The following is a 24,295-nucleotide window of genomic DNA, read 5'->3' on the forward strand; positions in this document are numbered from 1 at the left end:
ATCCGGACTGGATGAGAAGAAAGTCCGACGAGAAGAAACAAATGTCGGCCAAGAAAAGAAGCGAGAGCAACTCCAACAGGTGAAAGTGGAGCTTGCAGAAGAAACTAGTCATAAAAGACGATGTGGAAATGAGAGAAGTGGCTTCTGAAGAATCAAAGAATGAGGCAATGGAGGAAGTAGCTAATGAACTGTCTGAGAAAGATCAAGAAATGCAGGATGAAGCACCTAACGGGATTAAAGAAAAAGAACGAAAACATGAAGAAATAAAAGATGGGAAGGAAGATTTTGATTCTCGAGTGCCTGAAGTGGAAGTAGAAGAAAGTGAAAATGCAACTGTTAAGTTCGTCGAAATTGATAATGAAATTACGAAGTCGCAGTTAGCAAGAATTGAAACATCTGAAAATGCAAGTGATGCAGAGATGGGAGAAGCTGATGTGCAGTTTAAGCAGTGCGCTCCAGTATTGCAAGAATATTCACCCACTTCACAAACTAAGCGTGTGCCTCATAGTGCAGGTTGTGCAGACAAGGACTTGATTCTAAATCTGGATACTTGTGTTTGAGAAGAATCGGGTTCCGTTCACTACTCTAATGCAAACATCGGATCTGGTTTTCAGGAAATACAGGAAAATGAGCATGTACCAATTGCTGAAAATACCGAGGTGAACTGTATGCATGCTGCAAATGAATTACTAAGTGTTGAACAAACTGTTTCAGATCTTCCTGTGGATAAAAAGTCTGAAAGGACTGAATCTTCATACTGTGATATACAAAACAGAAATGCATCTGAGAACTGCAGTGGAAATGTATTTGACCCGGGAATAACTTAATGAATAGACTGAGACTGAAATTCATTCTGAATTTTAATTTGTATAATTTGAAATTGTTATGTGTTAATTTGTGTATATAACTTGTAAATAGTGTAAATATTTGTTTCTTTAGTTATGTTATTTGTTTGTTTTATTGCCTTTTGTTTGTATCGAATTATACTTCTGACCAAGGATTGTACTGCCCGGGATGTGCAGCCCCTGGGAGAGGGCAGTGTTATGAAATGTACAGGTGCGGTAAAATAGCTTCCCTGCAAAGCAGGTTTAGGGTTGCCATAAAAAGGGAAGGGAAGGCGGGGTTACTACATCTGATAAGAAATTGCCCACTTGGCAATATGCCATGGACAAATGGAGAACCTTCTGGAATGAATTCTTAGCGGTTTAGCCCATAATGTTCTTGAACACAAGCCAAAAGCTATATAAGCTGTTCTGGTACATGGAAAGTTAGTCAGTATCGAGTCAGTTAATCAGTCCCTGCGGAGTTGATAGCCGGGCAGCGAATGCCGAGTGGGTAGTCAAGTGCATCGAAAGAATCTCTTAGTGTATCGCGGTTAGTGCATTGTCGAGAGAGTGTGTTGAGCTTCGGGAACAACTGAACCGAAGAGTCAGGAGCTGTGCTCTTTGTGTCGTCGATTGTTCAAAACGAGATAATTTGAATAATGAAGTTCATGTATGGAGGTGGGAAACCTATGTGTTATTATGGAAAAAACGTTTCAACAGAATTCACAAAGCTACAAGTCATTTAAAAAAAGAAAACACATTTATTTATATGTTGAGGGGAACTCCGAGCAACAAATACTGGGGGAAAATTTATCTAGCGCGTATAATAACGTAGCGCAGTGATGTGCGTGTGCTGAAGGGTTAAGCCATGTCCTCTCTAGATTTGTAGAATTTTCCATATGCTGATTTATTAACTGATTAGCTGTATATAGTGTATAAATAAATATTTAACATAACCTTGCTTTGAGTCAATCATAGATATAGAGATAATGCTCTTCATATAGTAAGATAGATCTTAGAAACGGTAGACTTTCAATTTAGAATGCCTTTTACGTCATAGTGCATTCTCGCCACAAACATATGGACAATTTGAAAATTTGTGTTTTTTAATGAATTAGTGGACTATGGATTAGCACATAGCAAGTGTGTGAAGACTGCCAAGGTAAGATTAAGTTTTCTATTTTTAGTACAACAGAAGATCCTATTGCTAAACTGAAATTGAAACGAAAGGTATTGAGGACAGCAGTGTCCAAGATGTTTAAGAAAATCGAGACAGAATTAAGAAAAGATGACATTAGTATAAATGTAAATGTACTAGAAGAAATTTTAAACCAGTTAAATGAAAAATCAAAAACTCTTAAGTGATTTAGACACTCAAATAGAACGTTATTTGAAAGTCGAAGGGGATGAATTTGAACTTGAAGTCACATCCACTCTGGAATACGAAGAGAAAATGTACGAAGAGAAAATCACACTGTGGCAATTTAGAGCGAAGGAAAAATTGAAAGAATTAAATAAACTCGAAAATTCAGACAATGAAAGTATGAACATTTCTAATGAAACCGCTACAGATTCCAAAAACGAAAGTAATAAATTCCCTCGCCTTTCAAAATTAACCATCTCCATGCGATTGATAAAAATACGAATTTGTCAAAAATAAAAAAATTAATTTACTTGAAAAGCTTTCTTGGTGGCTCAGCCGCCAAAGCTATTTTTGATTTCGCTCTTATCGAAAATAATTACGAAGCTGCTCTTGAACTGTTGCGTTCCAGATTTGGGTAAACAACATCTTAAGTAATTCGCATTTAGGACAACTCTTACATATTTCACCTGTTAGAAAACCCAATGATGTAAACGGATTAAAAAACTTCTCAATAAATCTCAAATCATTAAAAATAGACTTTGATTCCGACGGGAATCTCTTGAAGCCTTTAATTTTGAAATTACTTCCTAATGAATTCGTTCTTGATTATAGCCGAAAAATTAAAGATGAAAATCGGGATTTAAAAGGTCGCAGAGTTTTCTACATCGACCCTCGGAGGGCATGGACTGCGAAATTTTAAGTGTGGAAAAGAAGAAAGGGATTTTGAAAAAGCAAGGCTGATGTTTATGTTTGGATAAAAAGCATAGATTTAAACACCGCAAACAAAAACTAAACTGTAGCTTCTGTAATAATAAACACTCGAAAGTGCTTTGCTATTCATTTCATAAGAAAAAAGATAATGATAAATTTGAAAAGAAAGCGTCGAGTTCGAAAGTTATTTCCGCTGTTCTGTCTGTTCCGATGAAAGTAAATCTAATAAAATATTGTTACAAACTGCTTCTGCATTGATTCGAAATAATGAGAAATGTGAAAAATGTGAGAATTATTTTTGATAATGGCTCAATGAGATCTTTCATAACTAAATATGTATCTAGTAAAATGGATCTTCCAGCTGTTAGAAAAGAATCACTTTCTGTTTACTCATTTGGAGACTCCTTTGGAGATTTGGAGATCATTTGGATTAAAGCAAAACTAGAAAATGTTAGCGATCCCAATCTCTTAGTATAGATATTGAACTACTAGAAACCGAAAGTATCTTCAATAGTATTATCTCCCTTCCAGATTTGAACTTTGCTAAGGAAAATAAAATTTCACAAAACTTACAATTAGCTGACTGTTGTAGACAAAGTGATAAAATTTATAGTCTCATAGGGGTAGATTTCTACTATTCTTTATAATTACAGGTAAAATTAAAAGAATTTCAAGAAATGTAGTAAACACAGAACCTGGTGTTTGCAGGGTAAAGTAAATGATCATTTTAGTTTATTAACTATGAAAATAACAGTCAATGAAAACTTGATATCACATCAATTACAACAATTTTGCAAGCTAAAAAACTTAGGTTTAGAAAGTGATACTCAAAATGACAAAACTGGATGATTTAAAAATTATGAACTCTTTCGAATCTGACATCAAGTATAAGAACGGCAGGTACCAAATAAGATTTCCATGGAAACCAAATTCAAAACATTTAATGGAAGATAATAGGGATACAGCGCTTGAAAGATTTAAGAAATTAAGTAACAAATTTAAAACTGATAACACTTTGTTTGTTCAATATGCAGAGGTTTTAAAGGATTACGAGTTAAAACATATTATTGAACCAGTTCAGGAAGACGAAATGATAAGACCCTATTTTTACCTCATAGGGCAGTCATCAGAAAGGATAGAAAACAAGCAGACTAAAAATAGTTTATGATGCTTCAGCTCCACAAACCAAATACACTTTGTCTAAACGACTATTTGTATACTGGTTCGAATTTACATCCTGATATTTTTGATTTACTGATAAAATATAGACAAAATTCGATAGCCTTTACGGCTGATATTATACAAGCTTTTTTACAGATAGAGTTAAATGAAGAAAACAGGGACGTTACACGGTTTTTTGAAAGATGATCCTGCTGATAGCAATAAAAATTTGAAAACCTTTAGATTTACAAGAGTTCTGTACGGACTAAAATCTATACCCTTTCTGCTTGCTGTTACCATTAAGCATCACCTCAAAAAATATTCAGAAATATATCCTGAAACAGTAGAACTCTTTAACAATTGCCTGTACGTTGATGATATTATTGGTGGTCAACAAAATTTAGAACAAGCCCTGAAAACAAGTTTAGAAATTGTGAACATTTCCAACGAAGTAAATCCACTTATGCAGTGATGGCATACTAACGAAACTAGTATACTGTGGAAATTAGTATATGCAGTGATGGCATACTAATGAAATTTAGTATGCCATCACTGCATAAGTGGCATACTAATTCAAAAGAACTGAAAGACATTTGGCGTAACAAAGAATTTTCGATACAAGAATCTCCTGGTCCCGATCAAAGAAAGTGTTAGGAATTAACTGGGATATGGGTAATGATAATTTTTATTTTGACACTCAGCACTTAACAAATTTCATTTCCTCGTCAATTAACTCAAAACGTTTTCTATCACAAACCGCAGGCCGTGTTTTTGATCCTGTCGGATTTTATGGCCCTTTCACCAAAGAATAAAGTGTCTGCCAAAATTGATTGGGACGATAAACTACCACCTGATCTTAGTTATAAATGGAAAGAAATAGAACTCTACGGCTTTCCTGATGCTAGTCTGAGAGCTTATGGATGCGTGGTATATCTCAGAATAGGTTTGAACAATGGAACTTTTCAAACAGTTTTTGTTGCTTCCAAGAGTCAAGTTGCAGCTCTGAAGGACGCGCTTCTGTCCACCAGATTGAGTAATAAAATCGCAAAATGTTTAAAATACGAAGTAATCCCCTTCCATTGGACAGATTCTCAAATAACTTAATTTTAGATTCATGGATCTCCCGAAAGGTTCAAACCTTTCATGAAGAACAGAATTTAAGGAATTCAGAAAATAATTGAAAGCAGTAATTGGCATTATTTCCGTGGAAAAGACGGTATCTGCCGAAAATGTCGGGAAGAAAACAACGCAAGGCGAAAACATCATGGTACAAAACATCGTGGGGAAAAAAAGCAAAGAAAAAACATCCGAGTTCTGAAACATCATGGTACAAAATATCGTCATCGAAAATAAAACGGTTCAAAAACTTTGCAGTTTAAAAACATCATCGTCGAAAATATCGTGGTAAAAAACAAAGTACCTACAAATCATCGCATGACGATAACATCGCAGACATGGATTTTTCAAATGCAGTTTCGCATAATGAATTGGGAGCGCAAGAAGAAAAGAGGGATATTTTTACTTTTAAGTTTCATATTTTTGAATGAACTAATAAATTTTTCCTGAAAAAGTAAGAAGGAAACTTAAGCATTCAAAAATTGAAAATAAGTAGAAAATTAATGCAACTTATAGCACTTAATAGAATTTTAAATCTACATAGTTAATCAACAAAAGTCATTAATAAATTAACCTTTTATTATAAAGTTTTACTCATAATTTTTCATGAAAAATACAGCCTAAAAGTGTTTAGGAAAAGAAAGATAAATAACTGCATAAGGTTACCTTTATTAACATTGCTTAGTTAATTATCAAATTACTTTCTTTCATGTTTGTTAACTGTTGTAAATACAACAAACCACTTTCCTTAAGAAGCTGAAATGAAGCTTTAATCAACTAAAACTGCACATAAAACAGAACAACATCAAATGTTACGTTGTACGTTGTAAGAACAATATTTAAACTAAGAATGACTGTTGCCATTCTATGTAATTTAATTTTAGTGTTGCCAATATTATTAAATATTATACCACATTCACCCATCCCTAAGATTATTAATAAGTTACATAGTCTGCCAGATAAGGAGGCTGACCTCTCTGCCTTTTTGGACGCAAGGATACACTCTCATGTAAGTTATCATTTGATCTTTTCAAAATTCTCATGTCTGCTAGAGCACGGTAAATCACTGCCTTGGGGATCCTCTTCTGTACATTTTCTTACAGTTTTTGATACGAGTTCAGGAAATTCAGTGGCCAAATCTTCATTCTGTTGAGAAAAAGAATCTGAAAGCTGTTGGTTTTTATCAACCCGATATCATGGGCATGTATAGTATATCCTCTGGGTGCTAAATATCGTATTGAAACATTGGTTTCACTACTATCTGGAAGTTTAACGCAAGCATAAATCTGGGTTAGCCTCAATGAGCTCCACTTCCTGCATAATAGGCTCATATTTATTAGCTCGTGTATGGTAATATTCATTATTATTGTTCCGGGTTGTGTTAACCACGTAGGTAAAGAACGTCCATTATATGATCTTCTAGCATGGATGAACATACGTTCATGTGGTGTGTCATTTGTTGCTGTACATAAGAGTGACCGAATCGAATGCTGAACAGATTGCAGAATTCCCTTCTCAACGTTCGATAGTCATGTTCTTTGATTTTAGTGCCAGCTGGATGGTTTCCTACATGGCCATTTCCTTGAGGATTATATGCAGTTGTGCGAATTGTTGCTATACCAAGCAAAGTTAAGAAGCATTTTAATTCATGAGACATAAATGAAGATCCTCTATCAGAATGTACGAGTGTGTAGGCTGGTACCCCCAAAATTGAGGAAATATTTTGCAACTGAGCAGTAACAGTAGCAGATGACTTATCAGGGCAAGGTATTGCAAAAGGGAATCTTGAAAACTCGTCCACAATAGTAAGAAGGAAACGGTTCCTGGGAGCCATAGGCAAAGGACCTTTGAAATCTAGATTTAGTCTTTCTAAAGGTGCAGTTGCTTTAATTAAGTGTCCTTCAGATCTATAAGAAGCGAGGTTTTACTTCACTGTAGCATACATACGAATTAACAGTTCTAATTTCTTCTACTGAAAAAGGCAGATTTTTAAATCTTATCCAGTGATACAATTGAGTTATTCTGGGACGACAAAGTTCATCATGTAGTGCCTTTAGATCTATTTATTGTTTTATAGCTGCATTTATTCTTGATAAAGTGTCTGCAGTTTGATTTTTATTTCCAGGGCACATTTTTAATATTACTGGACTGCTGTTGATCAAACATAAATGTCACGAATCTTTGGTCGGTAAAAACTTTGAAGTGCCTTCCAATTATAGTGTCTCCGGTTTCGTAAAGATTCGACAATAGCATATACTTCTCTTTCAATAGATGACTGTTTTAGTTCTGAAGAATTTAGTTTTCTAGAGAAGAAAGCTATAGGACGAGCAGTGTGACTCAGGGTTGCTCCTACTGCAAATTCAGAAACGTCAGTTTGAACTCTGAATGGTATATTATCCTCAATTGCAGCTACAGAAGCTTTGGCTATTATCTCTCTGAAGGGAACTGAAAGCTTTCTCGGCATCTTTACTAAGAAGTCCTTTAGTCAAAAGAGGGCGAATCTTTTCAGAAAAATTGGGAATCCAACGGCGATAATGAGCAAACATTCCCAGTTCTTGCTGTAGAGATCCTACATCTTTAGAAATCGGTAAATCCATCAGCAGCTTCAGTATATCAGGATCAGGTTTTTAATATTAGCTATAGAGTAGCCCAACAATTTTACAGATTTCGTGGAAAATGTACATTTTTCCTCATTCAGGGTTAGGTTATACTTCTTAGCAGTAACCATAAATCTCTCCAAGTTATTATTATGCTATTATTTCATAAATTGTTCTTTGGAAAGAAGCAACTCCATTTGCTACACCAAATGGAACACATAGAAATTGATATAGTTTGCCATCAGCTTCAAACGCTGTATAGTGTTTCTCAGATAGGAACCTGGTGACAGGACTTCGGAGATTAATTATACTAAATATTTTATATTTTGATACTTGTGAAATCAGCTCTTCAATTTTGGGAAGAGGGTAAGCATCAAGCATAGTAAATTTGTTTACAGTTTGCGAATAATCTATAACCATTCTGGGTCTATGATGTTCTCCTTTCACAACAAAAGCTTGTTTAGGTCAAGGAGAATTACTTGGTTCAATTACACCTTCTTTAAGTAATTTACTTACTTCTGTAGATATGAATGTTTTATCCTCTTCAGTTTGGCGTTTTGACTTACTAAGAATTGTGATAACCTCGGATGAATGCATCTCTAATATACTCATTTTTATAATCTTCTGCAGTAACAGACTTCAATTCACAATCCTTGCTCAACTGGTTTAATATTTATAAATGTTCAAACTCACCCGTTTGCTGAAATCTAGATGCTAAACAGTGCCGGGCAAATATTTAATTTCTTTTAGTAATGTACAATGAATCTAGGACATTAATTGCATTACCACACGATTGTAAATCATTAATGTATTGACAAACACTTGCAGATACGAAATTACATAACAGCTGTAGTTTTCTTTCGTTAGTTGCCTCCTTCATTTGTGTGAGAAAATTTGAAAAAGTTCTTTTCCAGTGTTTCCATTTAGATTCTGCTCCAACACATGCAGGGTCAATATCAAATCTTTCTGGTTTCAAAGCGGTTTCCATTTTTGAAAATAATAATAATAATAATAATAATAATAATAGTAATAGTAATAAAATAAATAAAAATAAAATAAAATAAAAAATAAATAAAGTTAGTTTTTGATTAAATTGTTGTAAATATAATAAACCACTTTTCTTAAGAAGCTGAAATGAAGCTTTAATCAACTAAAACTGCACATAAAACAGAACATCAAATGTTAAGTTGTAAGAACAATAGTTAAACTAAGAATGACTGTTGCCATTCCATGTAATATAATTTTAGTGCGGGCAATAATATTAAATATTATACCACATTAACCTGATATTGTTTTGGTAAAAATCATACCTTGTTTTGTTTCTGTTTATTCTTAAAGTGTCGTTAACATTTCTTGGATTTCCAAATCTCTATGCGAATATGCATTTACAACTTTTAAAACCTGAAAAACGCATGTGTGCGGTGTTATTGTATGCAATGATTTGCAGATGCTTTATTTTTTACACGATGATATTTTCCACGACAATATTTTTAAACTGCGAAGTTTTTGAGCTGCTTTATTTTCGACGACGATATTTTGTACCACGATGTTTTAGAGCTGCGATGTTTTCTCTTTGCTTTCTTTACTCTCACGATATTCTGTACCCCGACATTTTTGTTTTGCGTTGTTTTCTCTGCGACATTTTCGTCCGCAATGTTTTCGGCTGTAACAGGAAAAGAACCCAGCTGACCTCATATCACCAGGAACTACTGTTGCTAATTTAAGAAATTGCCAACTTTGGTGGCATGGACCACCCTGGCTTTTCAGGTTTTCAGAATGTTGACCCTCATAATGTAGACGGTAATTGAAGAAAATTTAGAATATAGGAAGAGATTTACTTGTGCCCAACAGTACAAATCTATCGTACGAGAGAAAGATGAATTATTTGATATTTCCAAGTACACCTTATTAAAATACTAAAAATAACAGCTTGGATTAAACGCTTCGTTTATAAAACTAGAAAACTTGCAAACTTGTTAGATGCTCCCACAGCTGAAGAGCTTAAAGAAGCAGAAGAATTCTGGATTCGTAGAATTCAAAGAATAGCATATAATTCGGAAATTTCGGCATTAGAAACTGATAAAAGCATATTTAAGAAGTCGTTCGTATATTCCTTTTCCCCGTTTTTAGACGATAAAGGAATTTTGCGGCTTGGAGGAAGATTACAATTCTCCGAGTTCAGCACCGAAGAAGGAAAACATCCTATCCTCTTGCCTCGAAATTCAAAATTAACAGAACTAATTATTGAAAGAGAATATGACAAGTTGATGCAGAGTGGAGCTACAGCCGCTTGGACGAGCCTTCGAAAAGAATACTGGATACCAAAATACGACAGCTTGTGAAGAAGACACTTAGAAACTGTCTTATTTGTAGAAAGTATACAGCAAAACCTGCTCAACAGATGACCGCACAGCTGCCAAAAGACATAATAATTGAGACTTCACCAATTCTTGTTTCTGAAGCCGACTTTGCTGGCACGATTTGGGTTAGATTAGCAACCGGAACTAATGAATCATACATAGTTTTTTCTTTTCACCCGTGCCGTTACCAGAGCCTTCATTTAGAGCTAGTCTCCAGTATGTCAACAGAAAATGTTTTGATGGCTTTAAGACGATTCGTATCAAGACCAGGATATTGTGACATAATTTATTCGGATAATGTCAAAACCTTTCAAAAGGTAAACCGAAAATTCGAGTATTTTCAAAAATACTGAAGGATTCTAAATTTCAAGATTTTATTGCCTGTAAAAAATGAGCTGGAAATTTATTGCAGAACGTACTGCATGGTGGGAAGGCTTTTACAAACGTTTAGTGAAGTCTGTGAAGGATTGTTTGAGAAAAATACTTGGCAAAGACCTATTAAATTTTGAAGAGTTGCCTACTGTTTTGACAGAAGTTGAATATGTCATAAATCAAAGACCCTTAACTTACAATGACTTAATAGATCCAGAGCCTCTCACACCAGCACACTTTCTCAACTTTGGTTGAAAAAATGATAATTATCCACTTCATTTTATCGATATGATTGTCAAGAATTCGAATTAAAGTTATCTGATGAAAAGACAAGTGCGACAAACAAGACTTTTAGAACGTCTCTGGAAAAGGTGGAAGGTACAATACCTACTTGACTTGCAACGACCCACCATTCAGATACTCCTTAGTAAAGAATTAAAAGTTGGAGATGTTCCTTTGGAAGAGTCTACAAAGTCCAAACTCTTATGGGAGCTTGGTGTGGTAGTAGAGTTATATAGAGGATGAGATCAACATGTTCGTTCTTGTTTAATTAAAACGTCCAAAGGACAAATTAAGAGATCCATTCAACTCTTATATCCTCTAGAAGTTCTGAACAAACATGAGAATTATAGACTGAACTATCGACTCCAACATTTAATGAGAACTTTTTGAACTTATTGATTAATCAGTAATTTCATGTCATTCTCATGTTTAATTGATTAATTTGTTTTATTTTATATTTTAGTAGACGTTCACGAAAATCTTTTTCTTTTTATAAAAAATTGGTGACAGTAAGTAATTTTGAGTATTTTCATTTTATTAGGCTAAACGGGACTCGCCGGTGAACAGAGCAGTTGCCCATTGCTCTGTGTTTCAATCACTATGCTGCCTGCACCATGCTATTCATACTCTCCTGTCTGTAGACGCGAGCGGGACGCAAACAGCCGGTCTTCTGGCAAACAACCCTATCTCATTCAGTCATTTGGAAACAGTCACCCTTGTTACATGGGATTTCTGTGGCTGCATGCAGACCCCAAGAGACCTGAGAAGCTGTAGCCCCTCTGTTACTCCTTGCTAAAATAGACAAATAGCGGTCTTCTCTAGCCGTCGTGGTTCTTGGACGAATCTTGCTTGGCTCCGTTTAGTCCACAAAATCAACAATTATGGCGGGGGTGGTGTAATGGTCTTGGCAGGCATTATGTTTGATGGCCGCACACCTTTCCGCATCTTTGACAGAGGTTCTGTGACTGGTGTGAGGTATAGATAGGGATGAAGTCTTGGAGCCTCATTTTCACCTTTTCCGGGGTGCAGTGGGCCCCGAGTTCATCTTATGGGATGATAACGCGAGACCCCATAGAGCTCTTCTGGTCAACGAATTTCTCGAGGGTGAGGATATTCGCCGGATGGAATTGCCAGCCAGGTCTCTAGACCTCAAACCTATAGGACATGTCTGGAACGCTCTGGGGAGGGCAATTGCAACTCGCAACCCCCCTCCGAGAACCATACAGGAACTGAAACAGCTTTGCTGAATGAGTGGGACCAATTGCCACAGGTACTGATAAACTGCCTTATTTTCAATATGGCATCAGGCTGTGAGGCCTGTATGGCTGTAAGAGGGGACCATACCCCCATTAACCCATTTCTTTTATGTCTTAGTGTTTTAATAAAGGAAAATGAATTGGTATTTCAGAGATATACTATGCTTACTTTTATCAGAATTCTACCATGCTTACAAAACGGTTAAGTGATGGAAAGATAACATGTTTTACAACATAACACAGAAAAAACAATTTAACAAAACACCATCTCATCAAACATTTTAATTTTATTATTACTGTTGGTACTTAGATGCTCCATAAATTGCTCATAATTGATAATGAAAGGAAAAAATATATTATAATTATTATTTTCAGTGATTAAAGTAGGAACATTATCACACAAAAAATAAATATATTGAAATTTCATACTTTATAAATTCTTTCTATACAATACTTCGAGATGGATCAAGTAATATTTAAAATCATTTCCTGTTATAAGGCACAATATTATTCATACAGAAAATGTATAAAAGTATGTATGCAAGTTAAGCATAATAATACATAAATAATACATGCACAAAATTTTATTTTAGAAAACACATCGAAAAATTTCTACATGTTTAATTTTTTACAAACCTGTGATCAGGAGACAATCCCATTCCAATAATGTGCCCATGTAGGTCAATAACATGATCGATTTTATCAAAGAAGTGCATGACACTTTGCTCATCAAGCCAGTTGGGAGAAATAGTAGGTGCGTGGTTTCTTTCTTGCCTCTCTGCAAGCCTCTGCATTAAGGTAGGTGTCTCGGTTACTCTTTCAGCAAATCTACGTATTTCAATATATATTCCAGTCATTACATCAAATTTAATACGTTATACCATTATTTATGCAAAATTCAAAGAAACTTAAAAATTATGAATCTTCAGCTCAATTTAAAACATTTTTCAAGTATACACTTTTAAAATATTTAAGAATTAAATTATTTACTAATATTCAAATAAAAATGTCTAGTATATAAGTCAGTTACATGCCTTTAGTTTAATTTAGAATTTATTTAACTTTCAGCACTTCATGCACGTTAGGGCTAAAGTGTTGGAGGTTAACCAACTTGTTATTCAAATAAAGTAAACCAACTCATAAGATTAAATATATTTAATGTTTTAGACCCATTTCAAATAAACTAACTGATAAAGAAATATCTAATGTTTTAGACACATTTTCCACAAAGAAACAATACTGGAATTAAGATATCAAACAAAATAGCAACAAATAAAAAAAGTACATTTTCATTTCTACGCACTTAAAAGGCTTGATTCTTTTAAAACCTATTTGATGAGGAGTGTACGTTAAGGAGCCAGTAGTAAAAATTAGGAACTTTTCTCTTGGATCAAGTATTTTCTCAATGCTTGTATCTTCTTCTAAACTATCTGCAGTTTCATGATCACTTTCTTCATCATCATTTCGTAAAGATGACATTAAATTATCTTCTCGTGCAACTGCAGTTCTACTCTTTCTAGAAACCCTGACATGGCGTATCTGTGAAGATTCATCCTCTAGAAAAATTAATTAATTAATAAAAAGTTAAAGAGTTTCAAACAAAATTTACTACAATAAACTCTCCTAATGATAAAAATAAATTAAATTAGTATGACTGACAAACTGACAATCACATGTCCCAAAAAATATATTTTCTAAAGTATGTATCAGTGATGGCCAAATTGCTAAGAGCCTCATTAAACATTTCATGGAAGTTTGAGAGCCGCGGCAGATTTTCCAAAAGCAGCAAATCCAATTTATATGGTTTAAAAAAATAATCAGACCGGATTTTGAATACAAAGAAACTTTTGAGATAAATTAATGAGAATTTTTCACTTTTTTAAAAATCAGTATGGTTAACAATAAATTTTTAAAAAAATCTTATTTCTCATACCCTAACAAAATATAAATCTGAAGCTACTGTAAGATGCAAATGAGCGTTTTTCTTTCAAATAGAAAACCAAGTATTTTCTTTTCTAGTTTCTTTTATTTTCCCCCTTTTATAATTGCATGGTTTTAAAATAAGTAAGCACTTAAGTGAACTAAATTACTACATTCAAACTGGATTACAAGTAAGATTTTGTTTTTTTCTAAGAGTAAAATATTCGAAGCTTCAGAAAAACTTTTAAATTCCACGAAACTTAAGAACACTTTTCATCATTTGAATCGTTTGAATTCTGACTTAAGAAATCAAACATTTTGGACATTTACCATTGATATCAAATATTCAAAGCCCCGGAATGACTTATTGATGTCCAGTACAGAATAAGTCATGAAAAAAGAAGAAGAATGCAAGTTCAGTGGTGTCTGGATCACTAGTATCATTCATCATGTCTCGAGTTCTGCACTGTTTCAATATGATAACCAGGAAAACCTGCCTGAATTTTTAAATAATCAGTATATTGCCTGTCATCGAACATTTTTGAAATTGCCTCAATAATTCAAAATATAGATAAAAAACTAAAACACAGTGGCGTAACAGCCCTAATGGGCCAAGGCCTGCAGTGCCCGAAATCTGCTTTATTGACCGTGGGCCCCAGGGTGCGTAAGCATATGCCCTGAACAAGAGGTCAACTCGTCGCAGGATCCCCAGTGTTTATTTCCCAAGCGAAGTTGATACTCATTTTATCGACCCAAGTGATGGAAATCAAGGGATGAAAGGCTGACTCGGGCTGGGCGACCTTGCCCAGCCCGAGTATCGAGCCCTGGACCTGTGGTACTGCTGCGCGATGCGTTACCCACTGCACAACCGGGCCTACCTAAATATAATATGGGGACTGGAAAGTAATATCGTTTCTGCACATGTCGACAACAACATGCTAAGGGCAGAAGTGGAAGCAAATCCATGTCAAACACTCTTAACCAACCTTGGTCGACCATCCAAGAAAATTTAAAGCAGAATGGAAAAATAAGCAAAGCAGGTGTTTGAGTCCCCCAAAATCTGTCCGAAAAGAACAAAGCCAACCTATCTATCACATGCAACGTATTGCTTCAACGGCACCATACAGAACCGTGTTTTGATCGTTTGATTAGTGGAGACAAAAAAAAAAAAAAAAAAAAAAAAAAAAATCCTATATGATAATCCAAAACTCAAAAGGCAGTTTTAATACGGGTTACAAAGGGTTTACATTCTGAAAAGGCGCTTCTGTGTGTTTGATTGAGTATTCGCGGAATTGTTCATTTTGAATTGCTGAAACCTGGAAAAACTGTTAACGTAGACCTTTATTGTGAACAATTGGATCTAGTGAACCAATCTTTAATCGAAAAATATCTGGCGATTGCCAACGGAAAAGGCGTCATTCTGCAACACGACAATGCAAGACCGCACTGTGCAAGACGAACACTGGAAAAATATAATGAAATGGGGTGGGAGGTACTACCTCACCCACCATATTCGCCCGATATCGCACCCTCGGATTTCCATTTATTCCAATCCCTACAACATTTTCTTTGTGACAAAAAATTTGAAAATTTGGATGATGTCCAAAATGCCATCTAGAGAGATTTTACTTAAAAACCAATTGATTTTTTTATCGGTGTGGGATTGAAATCGGCATACAAGATGGCAAAAGGTTGCTGATAACGAAGTGATTATATTATTGATTAAAAATAAAAACTTGTTACAAATTTATTCGTTTGAATTTAATGTAAGAAAGCGACATTACTTTCCGGTCGCCCTATTAGAAAACCTACCATTAATAAATCTAGCAGCTCTTGTAAAATATAAATGTTGTGCTGGGTACATATTCCAACTGTCTAAAATCAAATTGTGCAGTCATACCTGTGGATTTATGAGGAAATTAACGATACGAAAAGAAACACTTCTGGCTGCAGAAATTTAAATTAATGGTACAGAAAGAAAAAAATAATGAATTTAATTTAAATTTAATAATTAAATTTTAGCACGTAATGAATTTATTTCACAAATACAGATATAACATGAAAGTTTAACTCTCCAAATTTCTATGGATATGCACAGATGTCCGATGTAGAGGCTTTTGGCATAGCAGATGTCAACGCAATAGTTTAATTGCTGAATTTTTTTGCCACCCAGACAGGAAAGTGGTTAGTGACTCTGACTGCCGTATTGAAGGGCCCGGGTTCGAATCCCGGAGCAGGCATGAATGTAAATTGTCTGTCTCTTCATAGGAGGCAATGGTGGAGCCTGTTAGAAGCCCTCATAATAAAATGGCCACTGTTTCTAGCCTTGAATGCCCAAAGCCTAAAATGGATAGTACAGGCCCCACATACACACACAAAAAAAAAAAGGCTGAATTTTTGTCACACAGGTGTAGGGACCCACCCCATTTTAATTGTTAACTGCTGGAGTCGTAAAGACAGTCAGATGCCATCGTGCCATCTTAAACTCAAATTCTGAAAGAATATTTTGTATTTTATGTCAGCCCAGTGGTTAAGTACAGAAAATAAATCTCTGTAGTTTCCTATAAAGTCAGAAGCTACAGTTCAAATAAAATTAAAATACTAGTTTAGAAGATAAAGTACACCTGCAAGCTTTAGCTCAGGCCCTAAAACTCTCATGAACAGTTACGGCTAGGAAAGCTACAGGCAGAATAACTACTATATTCGCTAGGAGGATGAACTCGGAAAATGATCCTTGCTACCAAAAACTATCTCTCCAACTCAAACACTTATATATTTAACTTATTTGCATTCTGGTCGAAACTGACAAAAGCAGAAGTGCAAGTAAAGACAAAAAACAAGATAACTTGTTATTAAACATAAAACTCTATACATAGCTTGATCAGCTGAGACAATATAATTTGATCGGTTCAGCCAACTGCTTGTATGACTGTTGCTTTACTTGTCGCAAATCTCGCTTGAAATGGAGATAAAACATATTTATGTTTTGGGTAACACCAAATAAAAAATCTGTAAGGTTGTGAGACGGAAAAACCTCTAAACACATTTCATTTGGTTTGGGCTGAGAAAATGCTTTCTGCTCCCCAAGCATAAAATTATATCTGCTCACTTTGCTACCTAAATGAAACTTCACTTCATCAGCGAATATGAGTTTCCCCACCAAACTATCCTCTTGCAGCAAATCTATGCCGAACTCTCCGTTTAAACTCGCCAGTAATTTTTAGTGCCTGTAATACATCAAATTTTAAGATTTGAACTATGAAATTTTGTGCAATCATACCGAATTTTATAAAACAAATTCATAATCAAAATCGCTGTTGTTAGTTATCGAAAAATAACTGTTGTTAGTTAAGATGTGATTTTTGCGTAAATGTCACTAAACTATACAAATCCATCACACTATGAATGTTTCTTTCATGCGAAAGTGTCCCTTTTTCGATTTGTATGAAACTGTCGTGTGTCGAAATACTATCAGAACACTGTCAAGCGAGCTTCTGGATGTAAACAAAGAACACCCCATCTGGTGACCGAAGCTTCGAAGCAGTGCTTCACTTCTAGTGCCGGTTGGCCACTCCTTCCTTTCTTACCTCCATGGTGTGGATTAGTGGGAGTGGAGAGAGGTGGGAGGCCCCCCCCGGATCCTTTCCCCCCGGGTACTCTTCCTCAAAACTGGGGAAGTCCAATCTCTCTTCGGAGTAGGCTCTGGCAAACTTTGTTTCGTGTAATATGGACAAGACAACAACAACAACGGAGCCTCTAGAATGCATGGCAACTTCTGGAACATTTTGCCTTAGCCAGCAACAGGCAATAACTGAGTGGACCTTTTTTATCCTGTATTTTCTTTGCTAGTTTATATTGTTGCGTGCGTATGGGTTCGTAATAGATTGAATGCACAATCCGACAATAGGCTAATAAAATGTATTCTTATCAAAAGAAATATAACAGAATGCTGGAATTTTCCCCAGAGATATTCGTACAAGTGTTCAAAATACCACGCAATATAATCAGTAGTTATCCTTTAAACTTATAAAAACGTTATAATAGAATGCTGGAATTTTCTTCAGAGATATTCGTACATGTGTTCAAAATATCACGCAATATAATAAGTAGTTATCCTTTAAACTAATAAAAACGTTATAATACAACGCAATGCAAAGAGAAAGCTAATCCGATCTGAACTCGCAAAAATAACAACAGCAGCTAACTAAACAACTGAGCTGATATGTTCTTTGTCTGGCTTTTTATAGCTTTAAATCGGTCACGAGAAATACTACTAAATTTGTTTCTCCAGATTTCTGGAAAGCAAAAAAGTAGAATTACGATTACAGCTAACGTAGTAGTCAATTATATTTATTCAAATTAAATATAAATTATCGAGATAAACTTTTATTCAATGTTAAATGCACGTGCTTCTGTATTTTTACTTTTCCGGCATAGAACTCTTAAAACTCACGCTGCACTGCACAGGAAATAAAACAAGTTTAATTATACTTCTACTAACATTAACTATCTAAATACAAAATTCGGAAAATTATATGGTTGAAAATGACAATATAGCTAAAAATTCTGCTTTTGCAGGCAAAACCTCTGAGGTACACCTTTCTTCTCAAAACAAGGAATGAATGGATGCAGCTGTTGGTGGTAGAAGAGGATATAAATTTTATATCGGACTTCCAAGTACAAGCTAAAGTTCTGGACAAATGCACCAAGACTGATAGGGGTGAAGGTTGTTCTAGCCAACATCCATCACTCTAGAAGTGGTACCACTAACCTCAAAAGCAAATTTCTTGCTGAGGACACCTGGCCTTGATACAAGAACCCTGGATTGTCAGGGATAGAATCAGCGACCTTAAAGGAACAAAGGGTAGGCTAATCTATGATTTTAATAGTGATGGCTAGAACCTGTATTTTTTTAGATAAGGACACTGAAGTGTTTCCTCTTATAGAATTTATTCATAGGGACCTAATGGCAGTGAAATTCAGACTCAACTCGGAGGAATGTGGCAGAGAAATGTTTTGTGGCTCTGTTTACTTGCCCTGTGAAGAGATGGCTCTACCTGATCAATCTCTGCACCAACTTATGCAAATTTGTGCAGAAAATAACTTTCAGAAAGTCCTAGGGCTGAACTGCAATGCTCACCATGTGCTCTGGGATAGCACAAACAAAACAGGTGAGTGCGTTTCAGAATTTATTCTTAATTATAATTTGGATATTAATTTAGAAGTCAAACAAAAATCAGCGTTATATTTGGCAATTATCTGTGAAAATTTGCAAATATAACGTTGATTTTTGTTGTTTGACTTCTAAATTAATGCTTGTTCGGCATGTTATTTTACCTTAATTATAATTTGGATATTCCAAATGTGGGCAACGATCCAATTTTTATTACTTCTAATAGATCTGAAGTAATTGATATTACTATTGCAACAAAGCTAACTAGTAAAAATATCAGAAAATGGAAAGTTGACTGTCAGGCTCAGACCATCAAAACATCCCCTTTGAAATTAATTCTAATTTAATTCTTGATCGAATATTCAGATACCCCATGAGGAAAGACTGGAAAGAATTCCAGAAGGAACTTGGGAGGCTTGCTGAAATGGAGTAAACCTATTAGGAACAATTATTATCTAGAAGTATGTCTGCATAACAATGTTCTAGATTCATACAATAGCAATTGTCCAATTCGCACTAAGAGAGCAGAAACCCAATGTCCTTGGTGAAATGACTGTCTAGGAACTGAAAGGGCAGTAGTTAGAGAACTTTTGAGTAAAGCAAAGAAATATGGTGAATCGGATAATTATAGAAAAAGCCTTAACCAACTATAACAAACAAGACTCCTGGAGGAAGTTCTGCGAAGAGACAGATTCTTTCTCTGAAGGAGCTAAACTCCAAAGACTCCTTAGAAAAAGTGCGCCAATTTTGGTTGGTACCCTTTAGGATGAGGATGGTAACTTTGCTAACACTGATAAAGAAGTTATGGAAATTATAGCTAAACTCACTTTCCAGGAGCTAGGTATGTGTGCAGCAATGAAGGTCAGCATTTCATTGACTCCGCAAAAATAGTTACTAGAAGTCAATGGACCTATGGTAAAAATATTCTTAATCATAATAATGTTACGTGGACTATATCCACCTTCAAATCACTCAAAAGCCCTGGACCTGATGGAATTATGCCCATCATGATCCAAAAGGCAGAGGAAATATTTATCCCAGTGCTGACTCGAGTTTATAGAACCAGTCTGGCACTGTAATACATTCCGAAAGTATGGCAGAAGACTTGGAAGAAGGATTGTTTTCATTCCTAAAAGTTGCAAAAATAACTTTTACCAGGCTAAATTCTTCCGACCTATCACCCTTTCGGTACTACTCTGGTAGACGATTGCACGGATTTTTGGCGATTTACATTGGCGCGGTTTTTACAATCGTCATCCATCTTGAAAAACGCTGTTTTAACGTATTTTACGCATAGTAAAGTATTCGAAATATTAAAAAAATTAATATGTTAAAAATAATGGATTATTTTTTGTTGAAAACGTTGTTTTTTTAAGATGGTTGGCAAATGTAAATAAATACATTTACTAAGAGTATAAAATACTAAAGTAAAGTTAAATTATTACTTTCATATAGCAAAGAAATAGAATAAAAACTCCGCTATAAAAATATTGCGCCAACGTTTAATTGGATTAAAATATTACTTAAATTGAATATCGAATTAAAAACATCATAGGCCCACCAGCGGCCGAGCGGTAAAGTCGCTGAACACTGGTAGTTCGGTCCGAGGTTCGAATCCCGCGAACGGGCTGGCTGCATGGGTGTTTTCGTGGTTTTCCCCATGTGTAACGTGTATACGAGCCAGTTTCCCTTAGAAAGTCCTCCACGAAGGCATTCCTCCTCTTAGGCAGATAGCCCTCGAGGCTTTGCCATAAACACACACACACAATAAAAACATCATACCGACGTTTAAAAGAATTAAAATATTAAAATATTTTTAAATAAGTTTTACAGGATATAATTATTTAACATTAAAACATATGTTAAATTGCTGATTAGCGAGGTTTCCTCCAAAAATTTAAAATAAAGTTCCTCTGACCCTTGTAACAATTTATAAATAAATCTTTGATTAGGAAAGCCAGGTTGGCCAAAATAAGGTCTCAAAGGACAATTTTTTTATTCTGATACCAATAATTCTTGGTACTTACCAATAACAACATTCATCTTTGAAAGGGATATGTCCGTTCGCTATGAAAGCTAAATTTGAAGAGATGAATAAAATTTTAAAATGGCGCAGTAATGCACAAATATTCAGAAACCAATCAGTGAGCAGATTACAGCTCATTAATGCTCAAATATTCTGTAACCAATCAGGGAGATGATTAGGTCACGCATAGAATTAAATTATTTAAATAATCATACATAATAATATAATTTTTTTTTTAAAAATGCAAAATTAAATTGTATTTTAATATTTAACAGACATAAATAATGTTTAAAACATTAGATTAAATTTACAGATATTAAAACCAATTACTTTTAAAGTAAGGTGACGTCATTGATTACATCCTCCACAACATAAAATGATAGTATCGTAAACAATAAAATTTTTATTTCAAATAAAAATGCAAAATTAAATTGATTTTTAATATTTAGAAACCATAAATAATATTTGAAACACTGAATTTATGCATAATAAAATTATTATTTATTTAACATTATTAAGACATGGGGATTAACCATTATTTAAATAAAATGCATTATTTTTTAAATAAAATGACAACAAAGTATCGGTTACCATAAATAACTTGTCCAGCAAATGGGTTTACCATAAGTCGCATCGCTCGCCCCAAAAATCGCCAATCGTCTACCAAAGTAGCACCACCCTTTCTTCATATTATGGAGAAAATTATTGACAGGCATATGAGAGAATATCTGGGTAATTCATATCCCTTGTATAGTAACCTTGTACAATCAACCCGGTAAATCTACAGAAACAGCATTACGTCAGCTTGTTTCTAAGACTGAAGAATAGAAATTCTTCTGAATAGAAAGGAATTGTCTTGGCCATCTTTCCTGACATACAGGATGCCTCTGATAATACTCCACATCTATCCATCCTTTAAGAGACATGGGGATTAACCATATTTTATGTACACTGAGAAAAAAAAGGGGTGGACAGTTCTATATCTCCCGTTCTACTCGACCGATTGATAAAATTCAAATTGCGTTCTTCATGTCTCGAAAGTGCGAGTTAAGATATATATTAAATTTATATATAGCAATATTCTAACATAGGTATTTTGACACAAAATTGGATTTTTTCTGAAATAACATATTAATTTTTTTTTACATATTTCGATTCCCCGACTCAAATTATACCAAAATAATAAATTTTGTAAAATTTGGTGTGAAATTTACGGAGAAATTCAAAAATTTATGTTGGCGTCTTGTTTTCAGTTTGCGCCAAGAATAGTTCATTTGGAGAAATTCTTAATATATGGCAACCTATTTTTCCTTTTCTTTTTTACATTGTTCGCGAGAGGGAAAAGTCACATCGTTCTTTCTTTCAAATAATGTTCTTTATATTATATTTTTATGTTATTATTTTAAATATTTTTTTTTTCTTTTTCGAATTTCATTTTAATTAAGTTGAATGGTTTCTTTCAAATAACTGTTTTCAAAATTTCTATTTACTCATTCGAACTGTGTAGTTTAAATAAAAGGTGAATCGTTTATTATTTTTTTTTCAAATAGTTTTCTTTATATTATATTGTTTTTTTATACTATATTGTTATTATTTTCGGTAATGTTTAAATTTTTAGGCCTTTATTTTAATTGTTTGTGTTGCATTGTCTCTTCAGATGATTGTTTTAAAATTTTCTACTTATTCATTCGAATTGAGCATTTTAAATATATTTATTAATATAAATTTTCCAGAATTTGATTTTATTTATTTGAAATGCGTTTGTTTCGGAAGAATACTTTGTGACCCAGACTACGATGCATTTGAAAGCTGCATATTGTTACGAAATGTCCAGGCGCGGTAAGATAGCTTCCCCGCAAAGCAGTTTTAGGGTTGCCATAAAATGGCAAGGAAAGGTAGGGTTGCCACCTTTTGCGATATACCATGGACGGATGGAGAACCTACTGGAACAATTTTCTTACCGGTTTAGCCCAGAATGTTCTCGAACACAAGCCGAAAGCTATATAAATCCTGCTGGTCCGCAGTCAGTCAGTCTGTGTCTCGTCGAGAGGGCGAGAGAGAGTGCCTCGCATAGAATGCGAGTGTGTGTGCCTCGTTTAGACTGCGAGTTAATAGTATCGAGAGTGAGTGCCTCGTCAAAAGGGCGAGTGAGTCTGTCTCGTCTAGAGCGCAAGTGTCTCATCTAGTTAGTCCGTTCGGAGACGATCGAGTTGACAGCCGGCAAGCGAGTTCTGAGTGGGTCGTTGAGTGCACCGAAGGAGTCTCTTAGTGCATCGTCGAGAGAGCGTGTTCAGCTCCTAGAACGACTGAACCGAAGAGTCGGGAGCTGTGCTCTGTGTGTCGAGTGCATCGCGAATTGCAGCGTGGAGAGTCTCGAGAGTATGTGGAGTTTCGAGCACGACCAAGCAGAGTCGGGAGCTGTACTCTGGTGCTTTGCAGTGAAGCTGTCTCCACCGTGATAGCCTGAAGGCTGTGTCGCTGATTGTTCCAGCGAGTGTTTATAGTAGATCTTCGACGACTGCAAAAGTGGCTTTGGAGCTGTCCTGATTAAATATCGGCCCAATAAAAGTGTGCTTCGATACTTCATCAAGTGTCGTCGTTATTCACTCCAAATCTACGAACCCCGCACGAACGTGAAGGAAGAAAATAACCTAACAACTGGTGTCAGGAAAGGAAAACCGTAACAATATATTAAAAGAGAAAATGCTGTAAAGCACAGTTAACACGCGTTTCAATGTTCCGTTCAGAAAAGATATCTAAATAAGAGAGATGTATAACCGATATTTTAACTTGGGATAACTTGCATACATTGCTTTTAACAGTTTTATCATTGTGCCCATTGCTTTACACAATTTTATCATCCTACTTTCTTAAAATGTTATTCATATTTTAGTCAAATATTTTATTTTTGAAATTGTAAGAATCAAATATTATAAGATTAAAAAAGTTTTAAATTAAAAAAAAAAAGTACTTTTCCGTTTTGCCGGCGCAGGCGATAAAGTCGCCAATAACAGTACAACTGATCCCAAACGGAATATCCCCGCTGGTAACCTTTTACGCCTCATTTTCAAAACAAGTCGCAGCCATTTCTTATCAGATTGATTGGTTCCTTCAATATCAGCATACAATTACAT

The 24,295-nt window shown here is 34.9% G+C and overlaps 1 protein-coding gene across 2 annotated transcripts in view; it reads right to left on the reverse strand.

Moving 5' to 3' along the window:
- The window catches only part of Fbw5 (F-box and WD repeat domain containing 5), a 111,942-nt gene that overhangs the window by 13,888 nt on the left and 73,759 nt on the right, over positions 1 to 24,295 (reverse strand). For both annotated transcript variants that reach the window (XM_085817024.1, XM_085817023.1), the window contains 2 exons: positions 13,346 to 13,598; positions 12,679 to 12,870 (listed from right to left, as the gene is read on the reverse strand). In XM_085817024.1, the coding sequence (XP_085673150.1) occupies positions 12,679 to 12,870; positions 13,346 to 13,598 (445 nt within the window). The remainder of the gene's footprint in view (positions 1 to 12,678; positions 12,871 to 13,345; positions 13,599 to 24,295) is intronic.

The sequence above is a fragment of the Stegodyphus dumicola genome, chromosome 5 (assembly GCF_044657685.1).
Source record: "Stegodyphus dumicola isolate Sdum_Otavi_A_Nest chromosome 5, ASM4465768v1".
In the NCBI taxonomy this organism is placed as follows: domain Eukaryota; kingdom Metazoa; phylum Arthropoda; class Arachnida; order Araneae; family Eresidae; genus Stegodyphus; species Stegodyphus dumicola.